Source organism: Achroia grisella, unplaced genomic scaffold, assembly GCF_030625045.1.
Source record: "Achroia grisella isolate CSIRO2021 unplaced genomic scaffold, CSIRO_AGI_Agris_v1 utg3071, whole genome shotgun sequence".
NCBI classification, from domain to species: domain Eukaryota; kingdom Metazoa; phylum Arthropoda; class Insecta; order Lepidoptera; family Pyralidae; genus Achroia; species Achroia grisella.
The window spans coordinates 128,903-154,481 of record NW_026712790.1 but is presented as its reverse complement, the minus strand read 5'-3'; the positions used below and the strand labels follow the sequence as shown (position 1 = coordinate 154,481).

Genomic DNA, 25,579 nt, shown 5'->3' with positions numbered 1-25,579 from the left:
TATTCATATCATCTTTCACACAATTCCTCCATCTTTTCTTAGGGCGTACCCTCCCTTTACATCCATCCACTTTCATACAGATATATATACTTAATTCATATATATGTGTCCACGTCCAGAGGCACTAGGTCCACAATGATATCCAGCGACTCTGGAGCGGATAATCAGATATATTTGCAACGGTTGTTAGGATATAGGATATACTATGCTATATATGTTGCTATACTATAGCAACAATAAAAAATTAATTAATCTGTTAGTTCTTTACATTTTTAGAATGGGAATATCCATTGTCAACCTTTAAATATTGACTGATAGGTACTAAAGTCTGTTTGAATACAATAAATATGTATAATAAAGATTACATAGATAATAATTTATATTCCACATTATAATATTGCTTATTAAAACAATAACACGAGCTATTTAATCTATTGCGTGTGACTTTTATTATTTTTTCTTTTTTATGTAAATAGAATACAGGTGATCAGCCTTTTTGTAAAACCACAGATAACATAATATTACATAGTAAAACAAATTGACTCTACCGGTTTAACAGACTACAGTACGCTATACTTTTTCCGTGAAAGAGGAACACACAAACTTCCACATTTATAACATTAGTAAAATGCTTCATTGAACTAACATTAAAAATAGATACAAAGTAAAAACCCAAAAGATTGAAGAAAGTACAAAATGCAGTCGTACCGCTAACGCAAACTCTTCCAGACAATCTTAGGAGAGAAAGCGTTACTAAAATAGTGTAAGTGGCGCAAGAGTAGCAATAAGTTAACAAAAAAATAAATAACTAAAAGTGTCCAATTACACTTAAATATTACAAATGTTTGCACCGTGCGAGGAATTGAACCCGCGACCAATGTGTGTGTCGGAAACAATGTGCCAAACCGCAGTCCGTCAAATTTTATACAATGTAAAGATACGCTAAATAGTTAGTAGCAATTAAAGAATTAAGTTAAAATATAGAATTAACATGATTCAGAAGACATCGATTAAATTTAATCGAGATGGACAACCCTACTCCAAATCCCACACTCGGTGACACGCCGCCACGTCAAACATTAGTTTCTCATTAGTTAGTAACGATTAAATAATTAAGTAAAAATATAGAATCAACATGATTCAGAAGACTAGTCATCGATTAAATCTAATCGAGATGGACAACCCTACTCCAAATCCCACACTCGGTGACACGCCGCCACGTCAGACATTCCTAACAATGTTTGATGAAACCCTTATCGTTAGCAAACAGGAAATCGATCCCGAAGAAACGAAGCGTCTAAACAAATGTTTTACATAAACTACATAGTGTTTGAACAAACATTTTACCAAATATTGGCCTGACACGGTACGCTTTGATAACACGGACCTGACTCCGCAAACATGGTGATGCACTGATCAGGTAGAAAATAACAAGGTCCTCTACAAGAACAGGGGAGAGGGGCGATTGTTAGTACTGGACCAATGACTAATCAGCAATGTAGCATATCAGGTTGATCTCCACGCTGTTCACGGATCAGGTAGAAAATAACAAGGTCCTCTACAAGAACAGGGGTGAAAGGAGTTGTTAGTACTGGACTAATAACCCCATAGCCAGCAATGTGTCTGGTTCGCGCCATCGCGATAAATTCGTGGTGAATTTGTCACAATAGGCTAACAGACCTGACCATGTTGATCTTATCATCCTCCACTAGTGCCCCGCCAGCGTATACCGTTAGCGCAGGCGGGTGCACCATACCATTTTCATTGAACATTGGGGGGGGGGGACCCCTACAAGGGGGTAAAGGATTGGCCACCGTTCTAACTGGAAACTATTGCAATAAATTCCTGGTGAATTTATCATGATGGGTTACCTGACCTAACCTGATGTTTATCTGATCATCCTCCACTGGAGGTTTGCCAGCGTGAAACCTAGTGCAGGCAGGTACACCATTTCATTAAAATCCATTAAAAAATTGCTTATTACGTAACAGATAGTCCTATTGACTATCTGTTTTTTGCCAATAATCCAGATTCAGTCCACTTGTATAAATCATAGTTAAGTTGTCGAGATAAATAAAAACACCGTAATGTTATTTTCACATCTCTCTAATAAATAATATTTTTATTCATAAAACAAATTAATGCTACGCATTCAAAATACATAGAAACAACTTTTTTGTAAATACATTCACAAAATACATATAAAAAACACCCAGACCGATACAAACAATCATTTTTACGAATACATTTGCACCGAGCCAGGAATCGAACCCGGTATAGCGGTGTGCTAAACCGCTAGACCACCGAGGTCGTAACTGGTTGAAACTTGAGCAACATATACAATAGAGCTGTCAATAATGCATTTAGCTGTCGAGGAACGTTACATTGTTGCAGATTTACGACAAACATGCAATTTATATGGTACGTTTATATTTGCGCATTCTAACGATTAAATATTACTTACCGCCATTTCTGGCCACAAACTGAAATATCTATTACCACCTTTTATGGTTTTTACATTTACTTTGAAAGCCTCGGTGGTCTAACGGTTTAGCACACCACTTTATTTCCGATGGTCTTGGGTTCGATTCTTCGCACGGCACAAACATTTGTATTCGTGAGTATATTTTTTTTTATGTATGTTTATGGCATGGTGCCTCCGCTTGCGCTACCGGTTTACTCTGGCGGGGCACCAGTGGTGGATGATAAAATGAACATGAGGTCAGGTCAGTAAGCCCATCCAGGGGAGATTTCCAGGGGAACAACGTCAGTCCATATTACTAACAATCCATCTTCTCCCTCATGAGTATGATTGTCTCTATCAGTCATGGTGTTTTCTATGTATATTATGTATGTATTTACCAAAAAATATATCTAAGTATATATATCAGTTGTCTAGTACCAATGACACAAACTGTGACTAGATGGCGCTGTGTTAATTGTCCAACGTCATTTATTTATTTTTGCTTATACATCTATAAAATATTATTAGTATAAAAAACCAAACTGTAATACTTTACCCTACTTAGTCCGAAATAGTGTTTCACCAATAAATTACACACTAAATAGAACAGAACCGTGTTCCGACTCAATTGGGACAAACCAACTATTTCTGTGTACATTACGAAATTATTAAATGGACAGTCACACCAGGAGGTAAGCTTGTATAGGTTTGTATTGACAAATCAGTGTTGCCATTATACCGAACAAAAGTAGCTCAGTAGTCGTAATAAAAGACCGAATGAATGAGTATTGAAGAATGGATTTCAAATATGTATACTAAATTCAATTCGGTCGATTTCCAACCGTTTTGTGAAATATTGCACTAATTATTGAATGACTAGCTGTTACCTGCTACTTTGTCTACTTTGAGTATATATTTATTAAATTAAATATAATTACTACAATAAAAGTAGTCTATGTTACTCTTTTTAACAATAGCTATCTGCGAGTAAAAGTTTCGTCAAAATCGGTCCCGTCGTTTCAAAGGTTAGCAAAATAAACAAACAGAGAGACATACAAAAAGTTATTATTTGATTTTTTATTAGCAATAACAAACAAATAGATAGACAAAAATTAATTAAATTATTTTTGGTGTATGTAGGTATACTTTCATATGCATTTAGTGATAAGCTGTTAATTTAAAATTACGAACGGACACTTAAATTTTATTTATTCGTATAGATAAGAATGTATATATATAAATTATCTTAATCTTTTATAAATTACTGTAATTATTTCATTATCATTACAAGTTAAATATGTATAAATTAATTTTTATTATTAGTAATCTTTTATTATTATTAATAACACTATTCCTTATTCTTAAATTAAATTAAAAAAAAACCATTTGTTCCCGCCATTTTTATGCAAATAAAGTAGCGAATAGAATAGATTTTATTATAAAAAGAAAACCATCTAAATGAAATAAATTAATCAAAAAAGAGCTTGTAAAAATATATACCATAATACTGTAAGCACTATTCCTAATTCTTAATTTAAATTACAAAAAATATATAACGATTGTTCCCGCCATTTTTATACTTAAAAATGTAGCTTATAGATTCGGTTTTATTATAAAAAGGAAAACTATAAAATTAAATAAATAAGGGATTGAAATATGAAATAATATAAAAATATGGCATAATACTGTAAGCATTATTCCTAATTCTTGATTTAAATTACAAAAAATATATAACAATTGTTCCCGCCATTTTTATACATAAAAATGTAGCTAATAGAATCGGTTTTATTCTAAAAAGATAAACTATGAAATGAAATAAATAAGAGATTGTAAAAATATATGGCACAACACTGTAAGCACTATTCCTAATTCTTAATTTAAATTACAAAAAATATATAACAATAGTTCCCGCCATTTTTATACATAAAAATGGAGCTAATAGAATCGGTTTTATTATAAAAAGAAAGACTATAAAATGAAATAAATAAGAGATTGTAAAAATATATGGCACGATACTGTAAGCACTATTCCCAATTCTAAATTTAAATTACAAAAAAATATAACATTGGTTCCCGCCATTTTTAGTAAGTATGAAAACAATGTGATTAATATGAATTGTTATTATTCTCATAATTTATGTGGTCGCCGATCTATTGAAATCGTAATTGATTTATGTGACATCACAATCTTGTCGGATTAAGCGGCTTACTTTGTCGTATTAAGTCGCAGACGGCAATAACTCCGCCATTCTCTCTCCATGCAAAGGTATTAAGTTTCATATGACTGAAGAGAATTGGCTCATTACTCTAAGATATATTACACTATTTTATGTGGGGTGCAACATAGGTTAATCACTTGAACTCCTTGAAAATCGGATAACTCGTTCATACGCACACATCGCAAACACACTCATAGACTTTCACACACACTCAAACACACACACATGTTCATACACATACATACGTCCAATAACTGAAGTGACATCTTGAGATGGTCTGTTAAGTTCATATACCTATTTCCGTTTATTGTTATGTTTTTTTTTATACTACGATGTTGGCAATCAGGCATACGGCCCATCTGATGGTAAATGGTTACCGTAGCCTATGAACGCCTGAAACACCAGGGGTATAACTTGCCGAACCAAAACCGACCGTTTATGCTCACTTTTCAATAATTGTGTTAAAAAGATGTAGAACTATGTAGTACTAAATATACAGGTATACCGAGTTTAGAATTCCGTTCGGAAATTCGTCTAATATTGAAAAGATAATAAATAGACAGAAACGCATAATTTCGCATTTATCGTTTAGCAGCGGCTATGATTAATTTTTTTCAAAAAATTCTTAAATCTTCTTATGATTATTAAATCAAAATTTTACAATATAAAAAATACTTTAACTAATCATAATTAAATCCATTAAGTATGGTTAGTTCGCAAATATATTATATATCTAAATATATATATTTTAATACCACATAATAAAAAAATACAAATTTTGTCCAAAATTTTAAAAAAAATATTAGGGGTGAACAACCCTTATCACTTAGGGGAATGAAAAATATATAGTAGCTGATTCTCAAATCTACTGAATACACATATAAAATTTCATAATCGGTCAAGCCATTTCGGAGCAGTATGGTAACAAACATTGTGACACGAGAATTTTATATAAAAGATATATATAACATCATATGTGGTCAGGTGATTTTAATCTGGGATTAATCAAGACGATCTCACTCGAGCCTGCGCCGGCGCATCCGTACATAATCGGCCCTTTGCAATGTTTGACGTTCAATCGGCCACGGTGTCGGATATATTATGAGCTTCTTTAAGTAACCTGATTAAATTGAAGGCCAGCTGTCTGTAGGACCATATTCTGAGTGCGGTGGTGCCGCCGACAATTTATCTACAACTTATAAGCGTCTTTATGAACTCATAGAAATAGAAATAGAAAATCATTTATTCAAATAAACTTACATTGAAGCACTTTTGAATAGTCATTACATTTTTTAATCTACCGCTCGTTCGGAAAGCTGTCTCATCACAAGAAGAACGAACAAGAAACTTGCGTGTTGCTCTTTTAAATAATTTTATTATTACTTTACATTTTTAAGTTTAAGTGTGTGAATACAAACCACCAATTAGCACTAATTCTATTAAATACTCAAATAGAAAAAATATTGAATATATAACCAACTGGTTAAACAATTAATAAGAGGAAATCAGTCATAGTGATTAGAGCAGACCAGTCCCCACAAGCAGCACCCGTTCACGAGTATGACGGATGAGCCAGCCATCACTGCGCTCGACCATATTTTAGGGAGCCCAATGACCCGGCCCACCACGCCGCCACAAGTCTGGACATTTTAGTGAGCATGACTACTCAAAACACTAGACTACGTCAAAGCTACTTACAATTGCTATCTGATAGTTATAGTATTCACATTTTACATAAGAATGCATGCGGCAATCAATACAAAAACCGCTACGATTTCATATTTCTAAAATCAATCAATTAAATCAAGAAAGCAATGAGAAAATTAAATTATAACGTTGTATGCTAATAAACTAGTTATTTACTTTTTATGTTGTCGTCTATGAATTCGTCTATCCTGTAATAGGCTTTCTTACACAAAAATTGTTTAATATAAGATTTGAATTGCCTCTCTGTCAGATTTAGTGCAGATTCTGGCAGTTTATTATACATACTTTTTAATAATAATAATAATCTAAGGACAATTCACACAGCGCCGTCTAGACCCAAGTTAAGTCAGCTAAAGCTTGTGTTATGGGTACTAGATCACTGATACAAATATATAGATACTAGCTGTACCAGCAAAAGTTGTTTTGCCTTAAAATAAAAAAAAATTAGGGGCGGACCACCCCTAACATTTAGGGGGATGAAAAATAGATGTTGACCGATTCTCAGACCTACTCAATACGCTCACAAAATTTCATGAGAATCGGCCAAGCCGTTTCGGAGGAGTATGGGAAAGAAAACTGTGACACGAAAATTTTATGTATAAAATATTTTTTTCGTGCACAGACCGATATAATCATACTCATGAGTGCCGTGCGAGGAATCAAACCCGCGACCATCGGAAGTAATGCGGTATGCTAAACGAATAGAACACCGAGGCCGTCAAATTAAAACTTTTAACCGACTTCAAACAAAAAGTTCGCATTTCGTTTATGTTTCCACTCTTACTAATATTATAATCGCGAAAGTTTCTAGTATGGATGGATGTTTATTACTCTTTGACGGAAAAACTATTGAACAGATTTTGATGTAACTTTACAGTAATATATACATCAGAATAACACATAGCCTAAATTTCACGCGGGTGGCAATAATTGAAGTTAACTTTTGCTAAAGACTTGACCTCAGCTGGCCTTTACAACTTCACCGAACGATAGGGGGCGAGTGCAGATGGCACTCCAAACCCGCAGAAGGAGTTATGGATCGGCTGAAGGCCAACTCCAGCCTGACGGATATGACTTTAGTCTGAGGGCACCGCTAGGGGTTCGAACCTCGGCTCAGGCCGGCGTAATTTCAATCTGTTATTGAATTGGACGCGGGATTGATCGGAGGGGACTTTAGGTTAACTATCAGTCTAGATATATAATGTATGCAAACAAGAAATGTATAATAAACTAAGTATAGGATTATGGAAGATTTTGAGGATTCGAACCTCCTTCATCCCGTTCTAACTTCGATCCCAGTTCGAATTGCAAGGGGATCGATCGGAGGGGGTATTCGGTGAGCTGTAAATATAATCTGTGCGAACAGTAAATGTTATAACAAACTGAGCAACTGAGCATACACAATTACAGTTGGTTGTGATCGTATTCGATATCTATGACAATCGGTCATATAGTGCAATATATGGCAACATTGTTTCAGTGATTGATCTGTTTTGGCTTTTACAGTTGTTTATTCAGCTATGCCTGTTTCCCGTGACTCCGTCTTTATTAGATAAATGGTAAACTCTGTCCATCCTGATATAATGTATCTTCACGCTGAATTGCGTTAAAATCAGTTCAGTCATTTAGTCATGATTATAAGAATATTAGAAATAGTCCGCGACTTTACTTGTTATTTTTAGATAAAAAGTAGCCCATGTCTGTATTTATGTGTGTGTTCTTAATTATACAATCTTTGTATAGAAGAGAGGAAGGAAATATAATTTATTGATCCACACCAATAACAATAAATAACATTTTACACACATTACAAAACAGAGTCAATATGGACTACAACTCAGCATAAAGTTGCAAACATATTCTCCGGAGCTGATTACCAATAGGGCCCATAATATGGATGCACACAATTTATTATTAAAAAAATATAAATATTATCTAAATATATATAACTCAAAGGTGACTGACATAGTGATCTATCAACGCACAGCCCAAGCCACTGGACGGATCGGGCTGAAATTTGGCATGCAGGTAGATGTTATGACGTAGACCGCTAAGAAAGAATTCTGATTAATTCTATCCCCAAAGGGATAAAATAGGGGATGAAAGTTTATATGAAACTTTGTCAATTTTAAACCGATCGGGCTGAGACTTTGCATGCATAAGCTACGACGTAGGCATCCCCTAAGGAAGGATTTTGGTAAATTCCACCCCTAAGGGGATAAATTAACGCGAGCGAAGCCGCGAGCAAAAGCTAGTATAAATATAAATTAATAATAATATGTAAGAAAAAACGTATATATAAAAAAATATTCACATAAGTTTGCACTTCATAATGACGCCTTTAAAAACACAAATAGAGAATAAAAATTTTATGAATACCATTCGGAATGCGGACGGTGCTTTTTATGTATTGTAACTAGCTGTGCCCGTGATATCATCCGCATGAATTTTATAGTCTACGTGTTATTATGATGTATAAGCTATATTACTGGAAAATTTCATCAAATTCCATTCAGTAGTTTTTGCGTGAAAGAGTAACAAACATCAATCCATACTCACAAACTTTCGCGTTTATAATAATAATAAGATTAGTAATAATAATATAATATATCAACTCGTCCTTGTCTCTACAAAACCAGCTATAGCTGAGAAATAATATATAATAATACGAGAGAAAAAGAGGAAATATCTCGACCTGGCTCACGAGGTGACCGAAATGTGGGGGGTGATGTCCACCGAAATCATTCCAATCGTTATGTCGGTGAACGGTCTGGTCTTATCCCAACCAGTCTGGAACAACATCTCAGACGGTTGGGATTCCGAGGCGGCTCACTCCCGGGAAAGATGCAGAAAGCGGTCCTGTTAGATTCTGCCCGCATTGTACGCCGGTTTCTCTCCTTGGGGTCCTGAACTCCGGCCGACTGTGCTTCTGCCAGATGAGAATTTTTGGAAAAAAAATAATAATAAAAAATAATATTTAACAATCTTTCTTACATAATATTTATCTTAAATTAATTACTTAACACCGGTAGTTAAAAGTTGTCTTGCTGTCCAGCATAGGCCCCTGGAGTTCGCCATTGAATGCGATTCTGCGCTACTCTTGTCCACGTGTCCCGTTAAATTTTTAATATCATCTTCCTATCTACGACGCTGTCTTCCTTTCCTTCTTTTATATTGTCTCTTAAAAATATTAGTAGTAGAACTTTAATTAAGCTCCAAAAAGGTAACACAAACATATTTTCAATTTTATGGTATTATTATGCAATTCTAGATTCACGTTTTTATAAATATACATTTAAAATGTAGTTATTACCCAATTTCTGTCATATTTTAAATGCTGTCTCCCCATTACTACCCAATACACTATTCTTATTTATTGCAATAAAATTTGATTGCATTTCAATATGTATAAAGCCTTACTTGACATTTATCATTATATTTACATAATATCTTTTTAAGTTATATCCAACTAGCTACTTACCCCGTCTTCGCACGGGTGTATTATATATAATATAGACTTACTACTTTTGTTTTATATATATTATTTTTTTAAATACAATAAAAAAAACTTAAAAGTTAATTGCTAAGATTGTTCCGTATCGTATCTTGGCTTAAAAGGTTCCCATAACGCTCACAGCATTTCCACGTTGAATTGCTAGGAAAATCCTTCGCGCCAGATACAATCCGGAACGTCGATCTTACTTTATTACTTACTTAATTACTTTACTAGTATAATATAAACCTTCTTCTTGAATCACTCTATCTATTAAAAAAACGATTCAAAATTTGTTCAGTAGTTTTTGCGTGAAAGAGTAACAAACATCCATCCATACTCACAAACTTGCGCATTTATAATATTACTAGCTACTCGCCCCGACTTTGCACGGGTGTACATGTATTATACATATAAACCTTCCAGTTAAATCACTCTATCTATTAAAAAAACCGCTTCAAAATCCGTTGCGTAGTTTTAAAGATTTAAGCATAGCGACGGACAGACAGCAACAGTGACTTTGTTTTATACTATATAATGATTACTTACAAGAGTAATGTGTAATATAAGTTTATACATCAAAATCTTATATTACTGTAATGTTACACCAAAATCCGTTCCGTAGCTTTTACGTGAAAGAAATACAAACATCTGAGTATGGATGTTGAACTTTGGTGTTTATAATATTATTAAGATTAAGATTATTAATATTTAAGAAGATTTAATTTGTATGAATTACGATTGGTAGTGATTAAAATATAATATTTATTGATACTTAAGCCAGACTTGTTCATGTTTTGCTAAATTAATTTTGTCACCTCGTAACTTCTGTATACCTTCTCATTAAGTATTCATATAAATTCTAATATTGTAAATGCCATAGTAAGTTTGTATGTTTGTTACGACTTTAACGACTAAACTAATATATTGGTATGTAAGTAACACTGTCGAAATATCGGAAACTCAATCTATACAATTATACCTACATATAAATAAAATTGGAGTGTCTATTTGTAATATAGAAATAACCGTGTTTTACTACATGCATAAGAAAATACATACACTAAAATAACGTTTTTTACAATTTTTGTCTGTCTGTCTGTTTGTTCCGACCGATTTTGAGGGGACTTTTTTTGGCAGGTATCTGATGTAATAAGGAGTAACTTAGGCTACTTTTATTTAAAAAACGTTAAATTCCACGCAGACGAAGTCGCGGGTACAGCTAGTATAAAATAAAACATGGAAATATATGGTATACTCGGTATGTCTGATAATAGGTTGTTATCTATTTTTTATACCCTAAATGATAAGGGTGCTACGCGAATTTTTTTTTTGTCATAATTTATTATTTAATTTTATTTATGATTCGGCATTAAAAAATACGACCCTAAATCTTCAGCCTTCTACCATAAACCACTATTTTTAATAGCTATATTTTTTTTTAAAAATTCGATTTTTTTTTATACACAAAAAAAACATTTATAATTCTTTATTGCACCAATATTAAAAGCAGATACATAAAATATATATATATAACAATATATAAAAGAAAGTACAAGGTACAGAAGGCGGTCTTATCGCTAACGCAATCTCTTACAGACAACCGTAGGAAAGAGAGTTATACTAAAAATAAAGTACACACGTCACACAAGTCACATGAGTAGAAATAAGATAATAATATTAGAAGAAAAAAAAAATTGAAAACAATTCTTTACATTTATGTAAATAACTATATAAATAATATGTTTTATGATACATACATATAATCCAAAATTTTCACCCCTCTACCACCCCTATTTTTTAATAGCCATATTAATTTATATAACTAAACAACTTTTACCGGGACTGCTAGTTACTATATGTTATCTGTAAACCACAATATATATATACTCTGTATTAACCCAAATTTTAGTCATCGTGTACTGGTTCAAAAGTCACCACAAGATACCTTCCGTTGCCAGTTTGTGGGAAATGTTAACTGTACTGGTATTATCTGCATCTACATGACGTTTCTACGTTAAACTTTGCTCCATTGATCTGCTGTGAGACCAATTAGGGTTCCCCAGTATCCTATAGCCATATTTTTTTTTATTGGGAGGTTGGGCTATTTTTTGTTGAGGGTTGATAATGGAATGGTGCACCCGCCTGCACTAACGGTTTACGCTGGCGGGGCACCAGTGGAGGATGATAAGATGAGCATGAGGTCAGGTCAGTTAGCCCATCGTCAAATTCACCAGGAATTTAACACGATGGTTTCCAGGGGGAACCGCGTGGAGGTCGACCTGAAATGGGGTTATCAATCCACATTACTAACAATACCCTTCCCCCCAGGTTAGGCTATTTTTTTTTTTTATGGATGATAATGGAATCGTGCACCCGCCGCGCTAACGGTTTACGCTGGCGGGGCACCAGTGGGAGATGATAAGATGAACATGAGGTCAGGTTAGTTAGCCCATCGTGACAACCTCACCACGAACTTATCACGATGGTTTCCAGGGGGAACCGCGTGGAGGTCGACCTGACATGGTACATTGCTAGCAATGGTTATCAATCCACATTACTAACAATACCCTTCCCCCCAGGTTGGGCTATTGTCAAATGCTTGGACCTGTAGCACCTACATAGATCTATTGTGCTCGCTCTTTTTCAGAGTAGGCTACCTAGATCCGTTAGGGACAAGAATTGAAGGATATTCTTAGGAGCGATGGTTTTTATCTCCTCAGGATACTGTAAAGTTTCCAAATGAGATATTATGTTTATGCATAAGTGGGCTACAACCACATAGGATATGTAGTGCCATTTCCTCTTCAGTATGGCAAAATCTGCCTGAATATAATCTACCCTCATTTCAAATTTCACTAAGATTCGTACAACCATTTTGTCGTAAAAATGTAACAGACAAACACAGAATTTATAATATTAGTATAGATGTTCTGTTCTTTCACTATAGACATTACCATTCTGCTTTAAATTCGTTCAACCATTTCGTCGTAAAAATTTAACAGACAGACAGACACTTTGGAATTTATAATATCAGCATAGAAAGAACCACAGTATTTCCATATACATATATCAACTTCGTCGTTCAGAATTGCTACGGAACCCGCATATAAATAAATTACGCTCGCACTTAACTCGCACCAAGCCAGTTGGCAGCCGAACACATAATCCACCATTCACATGCGTTCCGCGACCAATCTCCATTTTTACGACGCCCAGTGTCCGTATTCCAATCGTTAGACGATTGTAATAACAATAAATTAAATCGATATCGTTTCCCGCTAATTACAAATTAACAAACTTATAAGTTACCATCCACGAAAATCTCCATTCGAACTATCGATACCACATCACTGATATTTCGAATGGTTCGATTAAGGTTGTTAGTTTAGGGTTGTTTGGGTCGAAAAACATCGATATTTTGAATTCTGTGTTATAACATCCCTAATGTTCGATGTTTCGTAGAAAAAGCATCGATAATTTAAAATCTGTTAAGTATTTAAAATAGATAAAGAAAACTCGATGTGTAGTTGAAAAACATCGATATTTTGTAATCTATGTTAAGTATTTAAAATCGATAAAAAAAATAAATTTATGTATGCAAAAAATGTACTTGAGTATCTCTATCAGTAGTTCTTACACAAGCTCTGCTTAGCTTATGACTAGATAGAGCTGTGTATGTAATCCTAGGTTATTGAATATCTAAAATGAAAATTAAAAATAATTTTTTTATGTAGGACATTTTTGCCTAAAATATAAATACAAAAAACTTGACGTTTGCTTATAAACGTTAAGTTTTTGTATGATTTTTAATTTGTATTTTAGATTTTTAATAACCCAAGATAATATACAAATTTTGTATTAATATTTTTTTCCTACCAGATGAATGAATAATGTGAACAAATTATTATTATTAGCGATCTAATAAAAAACAAAAGCTAAAGAGAAATAGATATTTATGATATATCGATATTATAGATCGAATTCGATATCGATGTTTCTCCAATATCGATCATCCCTACTTTCGTTTGATCTCTGAACGGTATGTTAAAACCGATACGCTAATGAGTTCCGAGAAACCTAATTCATCACTAAATATTTTTTTTATAATACTTATCTGGTTCATTTTACGCGAATGTCTCTGTGATATATCAATTTATTGGCCACACCGTCGTCCAGACTTGTGAATATTTAATATAAAATGAAATAAAAAAAAAAAATAATAAATAAATTAAAAAAAAAAATACTAGCTACCCGACTTGGCTTCGCACGGGTGTTCATGTATTATATATATAAACCTTCCTCTTGAATCACTCTATCTATTAAAAAAACGCTACAAATCCGTTGCGTGGTTTTAAAGATTTAAGCATACATAGGGACAAACAGACAACGACAGCGACTTTGTTTTATACTATGTAATGATATGTACTGTCGGATATTATGTCTTTTGTTATCTATTCGATTATTAATCGCTTAATTAGTAAACTTATAGTGATCTACAGGATTCTGTATATGTAAAAATTAATAAGATTACGTAGTATTGAAAAGAATACAACCAGAGTTTCTTGTCAGTTGTTCTTAGCACGAAAGCACTTCGAACTGACGTATGACGGTAAATTTGACATATCGTAGAGTCTGTAATAGACCAATATGAATAAAGATATTTTGATTTGATTTAAAATCTAGAAGTTTCTTCTCTGTAAATGAATGAGTTGGTAACAAGTGAAGTTTCTTTGTATTTTTTTTATATTAATGAACGGAACTCTATACACACTTTGTCGTTTATAATATAGTAAGATTAATTAATAAATATAGATGGGAAGATGGGCCGGGTGCTGGTATGGGATACAACCTGTGCAGACACGCTTGTCCCATCCCATCTACATGGAACAACAGAGCTGGTGCGGCATGTGAAGCGGCTGAAAAAGCCAAAATATGTAAATACAGGGGTCTAGGCTCCGAATATGAATTTGTCCCATTCGGTGTCGAGACCCTTGGTCCGTGGGGTCCTAGCGCTATAAGACTTTTCACAGAAATAACGAAAAGGTTAGTCGACATCACAGAAGACCGAAGAGCTGGCAGCTACCTTGGACAAAGAATTAGTCTAGCTATACTAGCCTAAAGGGACCCCTTTTAATAATATATTTTAGTCATCATATTATATATTTTTTTAAGCTTTTTAATTTTAGGTTCTTAATTATAAGTTTCAACATTATGAAAGTTAATTATTATGATAAAAGTCCCTAATTAATACATTGTTTGTTGACCTAAATAAAATAAAAGAATATTACTAAAGCATCTTGGTTATTTTTTAGTTTAATCCTATTTAGTTTTAGATACTGTACTGTACTTATTTAGTTTTATATTATTATTCATTGATCAATACAACAACATGGTTATCTCAACAAGCTAGCTTTACGAGCGAATAGCCTGTATCAAACTAATCCGCTACAATATCACAACTCCATTCAAACTGTTATTTTTGCGTCTAGATGCAATCGTAAAAAGGGCATAAAAGCTTCCCGTATTATTGGTAGTAGGTTCATTGCACGCATTATTGTGCGGTAAACGGTGAGCAGAATGCTTTGTTACTTTTAGACTAAGCTGTTACTCGCGACTTCGTGTGCGTTAAATTAACCTTTTTTTTTATGAAATTAAATAAAATTTCTATAATTAAAGTATAGGTTACTTTAATTTTAGAAAATTTATTTTATTAAAGTTTAGTTACTCCTTGTAAAATTAGCTATTGCGGATGAAAATCCTGTCAAAATTGCTCTAGTCGTTTCAGAAATTATTGAAATTGTAAAGTCCGCGGGCAAAGCCGTATGAAGTTTCTTAATAGTTTACATAGAGAAGGAGTTAGGAATGCTAATATTTTTCGAAATTATGCATAAAATAGGTAAAAAATGTGTTTAATGTTAACATACTACAATGTATGTAAAGTATATACTACAATTTGACACACACCATATATATAGGCATATCGTATGATTGTTTGTATCGGTCTGGGTATTTTCTATGTATAATACGAGTATGTATGTATTTATGAAAAAAAATATCTATTTGTATCAGTTATCTAGTACCTGTAACACAAGCATTAGCTAGCTTAACCTGGGTCTGGATGGCGCTGTGTGAATTGTCCTGAGATTATTATTATTGTTATTATATCGACCATAATAAATTTAAAGTTTCTTTCTTTCTTTCTTTCTTTCTTTAAAATACAGTAAAACTATGAACATATAATATTAAAGATAAACAATATTAATATATTCTCAATATGACCACAGATTTCATTGCCATCATTACATAGTATAAAACAATGTCGCTGTCGCTGTCTGTCCATATGTATGCTTTAATCTTTAAAACTACGTAACGGATTTTGAAGCGGTTTTTTTAATAGTTAGAGTGATTCTAGAGGAAGGTTTATTATGTATAATACATGTGCACCATGCAATAGCTAGTTAACAATAAACAAAAGAGTATTCTTTTATATATTATTATTTGTTTATAGTCTTAATACATGTAAAATTAATTATGCGCCTTTCGACCACTGGTTGACCACTGGTCGACCACTAGTTATTATAGATTGGTGATGACTGTACAAGTGACTGTTGTTGTTCTATTGATCAATCAGATTCAAACACGGCCTATATCTATCAATCGTTGGCACTCAGTTAACACGAATCTAAATGCGGTACCAAACAATAATTAGGTTGTTGTGTAAATATTTATCCGCTGTCTGTCTCGGAGTGACGGTATTGAGCTTCATTCCTTTCAAATGCAGTTTTCCGGAATTAGTTTTTATACAGGTATGAAAAGATTGCTTTCAGCTATAAGGCCTAAGGCCTTGTTGTAACGATACATGTCTCCTTTAATATAATGTATGCGATCAATAGAAGTAAGTGATGTTTAACCCATAGACTAAAGGCCAAAAATATTATAGGTATGTAGATATATATACCATAAATCCTGTAGAAACTTATTCAGTTTTAAAATTTTTACTACAGGATTTAATATTGAAGTAAATAAAATATATTTTTATCGCTACTAATAAAAATACCACATCTGATGGAAATCCGCCCGCATTATAGGAAATACATAAGAAAGTCATAAAATTCTCACAACAACGTGCATTACTTATGAACTGTACAATTTCCTATTTTTAAAACGAAGTAATACCTACTTACATTGAAGCTTAATACACTTTGTATTACCAACTCTAGAGACGTCCAACCCGGAAGAATTTTAAGTTTAAGAATTTTATCAGATTGTTATTAAAAGAATATAATAAATGAATAAATTTTTCAATTTATATTTATTTTGTCTCCAACAGTTTTTCATATTTTTCAAAAGTTTTTACACGAAAAATGAAGGCTGATAGTACAAACTTGTAGCTCTGCTGTAGAAATGAAATTAATTTTATTTTCATAAAACAGTTAGATATGTCCAGATAATGTTCTTGTTTAATTGCCCCAATTTATAGGCATGCAATTTTTGAATATGTTACAATTGAATAATAATATCATATAATTAAAAATTAATATCTTATGCACAATGATAAATATATATTACAATAGTAGTAGCAATTATACAATATAAAAATGTCAACAATCATCAGATATACATATACTATATTTATAAAAACAATTGCAAAAGTAAACTTAAAAAATATTTATTAAAAAAATGCTTTTATTCCGTTGACGAATTTTTGGATGAATGACCGTTACTGTGGCTCAATTTGGAAATTATTATTGGTATTACTATTATTGATTTTATTGTTATAATGTTATATTATTATTTTGACATTGTTATTTTAGATTTAGATTTAATTTTGTATTTTGAAATTCGACACATTAATTATTGTTATGAATAAATAAATAATGAAATAAATAAACTAATATGTAATATAATAAAGCCATAAAAACACTTGTCCAGTAATCAGTAATGTAATCGATTTTTTAATTTATTTAATTAAAGAAATGCTCATTCGGTTGATTTCTATACTCCACCATATTCAATACGGTCGCATGAAACATTATAAACCGAAATTGAACGAATAAACATGTTTATTTTTTTAATCCAAGACAGGGAGTTCTAACTTTTTCAGAAAAATATAATTATTGCTCTCCGAGAGATCGGGAGGTTAACCATTATTACCGTAATCGACCGGGCAATGTTAGTACATAGGATATGGTCGATCTGCATACTAAATTCCAGGGATGTTATGGATATGAAATTTCGGATACGGATACGGATGCGGATATGAAATTATTTCGGATTATCCGTTAGTTCGGATAATTTCGGTTACGGATATTAATTATTTAAGGAATTTCAAAAGTAAAATACAAATAGCTAATATAATGATTACATAACGTGTCTCAATTGGGCTCCGCCCCTATCCTGCTAAATTCCATCCTAATACATCCAATATTTTTTATGTGAAAGAGCAACAAAAAATACATATATTCTCGCAAACTTTCTTGTTTATAATATACTAGCTGTGCCCGCTATTTCACTCCTGTGAAATTTATAGCCTATATATTCTGATGTATAAGCTATATTACTGTAAAGTTTCATTAAAATCCGTTCAGTAGTTTTTGCGTGAAAGAGTAACAAACATTCATATATCTATGCATCCATACTCACAAACTTTCGTTTTTATAATATTAGTAAGAAGTGGGCTTATTATTTAGTTAACAATACTAAGTTTGAATGAGTCATAAGAAACTCACCAGAAGTCAGTCCATTACATTCAAAGATAAAATATCCATTAACATAAATTCCCATTACTAATAACAATGGATTCATATTCGTCTCGAAATCTAAACTTAATCGTTGTTTTGACGCGCGTAAATCGCTTGTTTCGTCTGCAACTCGATTATGCTAATGCTGCAAACATTTAATATTCAACCTTACGTGTGTATTATTATGAATGAAATTAATATACGAACATATCTGTAATGTATCTTTGTAACATATTACAAGACGTCGTTTCATAACATTGTTAAGGCGATTTGAGTCGCAGTTTTTAAATAAAACGAACGTGGTTTACGCACGTAGGTATATATGGTACTGAAAGATAGAGTTTTAGAAAGATTTATAAATATATAAGTCAATAACGAGATGACTACGATCAGTGATGAATGGAAGAGAAAAACATTACACCGACCAAATAAATAGGATAAGGAAGAAGCAGATGATGATAAGTGAAGAAAAACTTTAATGAAAGTCTTCAATGGAAAGGACGAGGATGATCAAAATAAAAAATATAATAATAATAATAATAATAATAAACTCAGGACAATTCACACAGCGCCATCCAGACTCAAGTTAAGCTAGCTAGAGCTTGTGTTATGGGTACTAGATAACTGATACATATACATAGATATTTTTTTTGTAAATACATAAATATATAGAAAACACCCAGACCGATACAAACAATCATACTCATGAATACAAATGTTTGTGCCGTGCGAGGAATCGAACTCGCGACCATCGGTCGTAAAGCGGTGTGCTTGACCGCTAGACCACCGAGGTCGTCATATGGAGGGATTGTGTGGAAGATAACATGTATAAGAGGAAAGTAAGCTCAGACATGAAGACTGATAGGGAAGAAGATGACATTTGTGCTGACTACAAATATACATATAATAAATATATATATAAACGCTTATGAGGAATGTTCAATGAATACTGATGAAGGACTTTAACTGAAAATCAACGCTATAATATAACAAGCATAATGTAGCACAACTAAAATATATCTTGGTTGTGATACAGTAATTAAGCACAGCGGGAGTCACTTCGAGTTTTGCCAGAGTACGTTTTAAATTGGAAATTAATAATAGTAAAAATGTATATTGTAAACTCTATAAAGACATGAAGGTAATAGAATTAATTGATTGGCGTGACTCGTTACTCAAAATTGATAAAACATCAAATTACTTTGAAGAAGGAAAAAGGAATAAAACTAATTATAACATAAAACCGGCGGAAACTAAGAAAAGAGAGATAAATATGATGACGATGGTAATAATAATAATAACCTAGCACAATTCACAAGCTTGTACTATGGAGACTAAATAGCTGATACAAAATTTATTGTAAATACATACGTAATGTACATAGAAAACACCAATATTTGTATCGAGCGAGAATCGAAGCTACGTAAGGAAGTATACTAAACCAAAAGACTACTGAGGTCAACAAATTGATTAATTACATGCTTTGTATTGTAATTACCCTTATTGTTAATATTATCAGTCTCGAAATCAGGAGATATAGTGATGTATTGAATATACTTATCGTAGTTAGATACGCAAGCAATAACGGACTATTTATAACGTTTGTATATGTGATATTGATCATAATTAGTACACTAGCATTAATTACGACTACTATCACGATTGTAGATCTAGGAATTTGTGATTTGAACTCGCAAATCATAAATTCCTTGCTAGGGTCAAGACAATTAATAGGTTACATGAAATTTTCATATTAACTCAAGTTAATTCACGCATCGTCATTTCAAGACCCAGACTAGGCAGAGCTTGTGTTATGGTACATATATAAGTACATAAATACATTTTATTTGTAAATACATACGTAATTTATGTATATACATAGAAAACAAATGGTCGCGAGTCGATTTCTCGCAAGGTACAAACTTTTGTATTCACGAGTATGATTGTTTGTGTCAGCCTGGGTGTTTTCTATGTATAATATGTATGTATTTAGAAAAAAATATCTATTTATTTGTATCAGTTATCTAGTACCCACAAGCTTTAGTTAGCTTAACTTGGGTATAGATGGCGCTGTGTGAATTGTCCTGAGATTATTATTATTCATATTGCTCCTACTAATTTATTTATGTTTATTTAACATATTTGTTTAATTGTACTATTAAGGGAAGGTGTACAGAGATGCAATCTATGGTTTCAGGTGCTGTGTGGTGCAGTGGGGGGCGCGGGCGAGGTGATGGCCAACGTGAGCCGTGTTCGTCACTCGCCCCAACAACACCATCCACACCGCATGCAGTGAGTATCAAATCAAATCAAATCAAATCAAATCAAAAATAATTTATTTAAGTAGGACATTTTAGCCGCTATTGAACGTCAAGTATTTTTGTATAATTATTAATTCAAAATTTCAAAATATCTTTATTCATGTAGCTCTATTACAGACTCTTATGATATTGCAAATTTAGCGTCAATACAGAATGATTTCAGATGAGAAGATCTGACAAGAAACTCAGCTCGTATTCAATTCAAATAAATGATTGATTCATTTAAATTCAAATTTGGGAGAATAAAGTGACCACCAGCATATGCTATTGCAAAAGCAAAAAGTCTAATCAGTGTTCGTATTCTGAACAGACCAGTCCCCACGAGCAGCACCCGTTCACGAGTATGACGGATGAGCCTATAATCAACAATTTTTTTTTCCCTACCTTCGTGTTTTTTTTTAAAGGATGATAATGGAATGTTGCACCCGCCTGCACCATGTGCCATGTACCATGTCAGGTTGACCTCCACGCGCTTCCCCCTGGAAACCATCGTGATAAATTTTTGGTGAATTTGTCACGATAGGCTAACTGACCTGACCTCATGCTCATCTTATCATCCTCCACTGGTGCCCCGCCCCGCCAGCGTAAACCGTTAGCGCAGGCGGGTACACCATTCCATAATCACACATAAAAAAAATAAAGTCCTGCGACTTTATTGTGATATGATACCTGATATGTGATAGCCCCCCCCCCTAGCTAGATATCCCCTGCGGGAGGGAAAGGGGATTGTTAGTAATGTGGACTGATGATTCCATTGCTAGCAATGTACCAAGTCAGGTTGACCTCCACGCGCTTCCCCCTGGAAAACATCGTGATAAATTCTTGGTGAATTTGTCACGATGGGCTAACTGACCTGACCTCATGCTCATCTTATCATCCTCCACTGGTGCCCCGCCAGCGTAAACCGTTAGCGCAGGCGGGTACACCATTCCATAATCACACATAAAAAAAATAAAGTCCTGCGACTTTATTGTGATATGATACCTGATATGTGATAGTAGTAAAATGTCGCAGGCGTGTTAACGCGTGGGCGTAACGATGAACAAGTGCAAGTGTTAATGTCACAACTAATTCCATACTGGAATCGTTTTGGAAAGTATTAGACAGTTATGGCTATTTATTTAATACTATCGTTTGGTAGCATAGAAATATTATAACCATATCGTATTACAATAAGTCATATGCGAGATTACATAGCTCTAATAAATATAAACTATACATATAAATAAAATTGGAGTGTCTGCTTGTAATATTGAAATAACCGTTTTTTACTACATGCATATGAATATATACGGTACATACACCAAAATAATATTTTTACCAATTTTTGTCTGTCTATCTGTTTGTTCCGGCAAATCTCTAAATGGCTGGACCGATTTCGACGGGACTTTTTTTGGCAGGTAGCTGATGTAATAAGGCGTAACTTAGCCTAAGTTTTATTTTAGAAAAATAAAGTTAAATGCCACGCGGACGAAGTCGCGGGAACAGCTGGTGATAAATAAATAAAGAACCCTTTCAATTCATAATTAACACAGCGCCATCTAGTCCCACGTTAAGCAGAGCTTGTGTTATGGGTAGGTAGACAACTGATACATATACTTAGATTTTTTTAGACTTTAGTCTGAGGAAGTTAAAAGGGTAAAAGATCCCGAATGTCAACCGAGAGTGGTATCAGATGATAACGTGATGTCTATGACAATCTCAAATATCTAGCGATTTAGCACACCGCTTTTCTTCTGATAGTCTCGGGTTCGATTCCTCGCACAGTACAAACGTTTGTATTCGTGAGTATGATTGTTTATATGGGTTTGACTGTTTTGTATGTATTTACAAAAAATGAATTTATATCAGTTTTCTAGTACACATAACACAAGCTCTGCTTAGTTTTGGACTAGATGGCGCTGTGTGAATTAACCAAGAATAATTATTATAGTTAACGGTTGCCACCTACCATCACGTGTATCTTCAGCTTGTTTAATTTGCCATTCCATGTATATAAAAAGATATATACGACCAAATTTTTTTTAGACTACAATGGTGACAAGCATACGGCCCATCTGATGGGGAACGGTTACCGTAGCCTATGGACATCTGCGTCACGTGCGTGGTACCTACCCTCGAAACGGTTACCGTATCCTGAAACACCAGAGGAGTTTCGTGCCCGTTACTGAATCTTACGACCTGTGTACTTATATTACCTGTGTGTCACAAATAATTTATTTATTCCAGGACGGACGAAGAGCTGGACTCAACAGCGGCGTGGAGACGCTCCCACTGGCGCGAGATGAGCTCCATCTTGCGCCGAGAGCGGGAGGTGGTCGAGTGCTGCCCCTCCGTCCTCGAAATGGTGGCCAAAAAGGGCGGGCGTACCTTCGGCGGCCTCTACGTAGAGTTATACGAGGACGGTGAGAACAAACAGCGGTTGTATGAACTGTCGTGTGCTCCTGAAGTGGTCGACCGACCATGTCGCTTCGTAGACCCGCGAGTGTATAACCAATCGAGGTGCGTTCAAAAATACTCATACTCATATGCTTTAGTGCGGTATACGACCACCACGGAGATGCCCCATCCGAGGACCGAGGGCCACTTCGCGGTCCCCGGCTCCGGGGACTGGTCGATGGACTATGTTAAAGTGCGTGCAGGTTGCGAGTGCCAAATAACTCCTAAACGGAAAACGGCCCACAAGAAGCGGCTAGAGCGACATCGGCAGAGGAGGAAAAACAAGAGACTCGAGGAAGAAGACGAAACCTGATGTTAGTTGTGTCCTAGTGATGTAAGTGGGATATTGAACAAATTAAAACTTCCCGGTTTAGTATTACGTGGTTGGCTGTACTTGCATTTGGTCGACACTACAATTGTCAAGTTGAAACTCTTGTCTATCAGATGGAAGTACAGTCTGATCGATATTTACGTTACCGATATTGTACAAGTGGTCTCGCTGGCGACTATCGGTGTATTTTACTGTATTTATTTTTGGAAAATTACGTCTATTTAATTACGCTTCATTGTTTTAGTATTAGTGTCAGCGATCTTATGAAATGAAATACCGTGCCTTATAATACATTAAAATGTTAAATATTGCGATGAATCTATGCGATTTTTATATTTATACACACATACATGTTAAGTAGCTAATACGTATACATCACGCTCACATGTTTAAAGTGATCAATTGTAAGTTACATCACAATTACTTTCAATGTTGCCATTATAAATATTTCCAAACCAAGATGGAGCAGATAAAGTAATTGGCGCCAAAACATTATTATTAACATCATAATCGATCGCTCGTATCGATTATTACTTTCCTTATTGATATCAAATTTGCGAATTTAATACAATATATTAAATAAAATAAAAATCAGAAATAGCTAAAATTTGTTTATTGTCGTAATAATTATTGTAGTCATATACTATATTAATATATAATTACTTAATGTAATATCTCCTTACATTATCCGTCAGTGTCTGAAACAATAATGTTAATTATTATTCTATTGAAATTTATATTTATAGACTTATATTGATAGTTGTCAAATTTGATATCATTTGCGATTTACGTTTAAATTAAAAATGTTCATTTTACTTCATCCTTCTTTTAAGTTTTTTCTCTTTTTTACTCAGTAAATTACATTCTGCTCTAAATAAGCAATTGTGTATTAAAAACATTTAGTATTGTTAATTATCAATTAAATTTGTAAAGTCCAATCTGAGCACGGGGCTTCGCGCAGTGTGCACGCCAATCTTATAAGACATTCATTTATTATAGGGTTGCTAAGTCCAAATTTCAAATATCAGAATTGTAAGTTCAAAACACCAGGACTATCCTGTTTAAAAACAGAACGCAGAAATAGTGTTGCAATAGTTGTATTAAGTAAAATTCAAGTAATTAATATAATCAGATTTTTAACAAAAGTGTTTGATAAAATTATACTGCTGCAAATCAGTAATTAAGAGGCACACATATTATAAAAACCTACGACGCTGCCAAATAACTATTCAGGACTTCGCAGGACACTTCAGAAACTAGGACATGTCCTGAGAAAACAGGACGGTTGGCAACTCTATTGTTATAAAGCAACCTGATACAAATACATAATATAATTATGAATAATATTAACAATGTTATACCGTGTACGTTGATGATATATAATTTTATTAGTTACCGAATGTGATCAACGTGTAAACTTGTATAGAATAACTTCTCTGCGTTTCTGACATGACATACAATATGGCTAACAATGGCAGAATATCTTAATTGCTTAGAATAAGTCACCAATCTTATTTACAGTAGTGTATTTGTTACAAGCTTAAAAGTAAAACAAAAAACATCAAAGTCAAAAATAATACATAAAAAAATAAGTACATAATTACAAAAAGACGTCATTCGCCAGCAATACCTATGAGTTCAGTTAGAACTTCAAAAAACGTATATATAAAACAATAGTCAAAAATAAATACATATAACAAAAAGAGGACAATCGTTAACTACATGTATATGCTCGGAAGTTCAGAAAACGTGAAAAGTTAATAGCTACCATCATTATCATCTGCTTCTTCCTTTTCCCATTTATTTGTGGTCGGCGTAATATGTTTTCTCTTCCATTCATCCCTGTTCGCCGTCATTTCGTT

General features: G+C 33.5%; 1 protein-coding gene across 2 annotated transcripts in view; it reads left to right on the top strand.

Annotated features, from left to right (window-relative positions):
- The window catches only part of LOC131843379 (uncharacterized), a 138,956-nt gene extending 114,717 nt beyond the window's left edge, over positions 1-24,239 (top strand). For both annotated transcript variants that reach the window (XM_059192008.1, XM_059192007.1), the window contains 2 exons: positions 20,824-20,918; positions 23,177-24,239. In XM_059192008.1, coding sequence (XP_059047991.1) covers positions 20,824-20,918; positions 23,177-23,699 — 618 coding nt within the window. In that variant the 3' untranslated portion in view covers positions 23,700-24,239. The remainder of the gene's footprint in view (positions 1-20,823; positions 20,919-23,176) is intronic.
- The last annotated feature ends 1,340 nt before the right edge of the window (positions 24,240-25,579 follow it).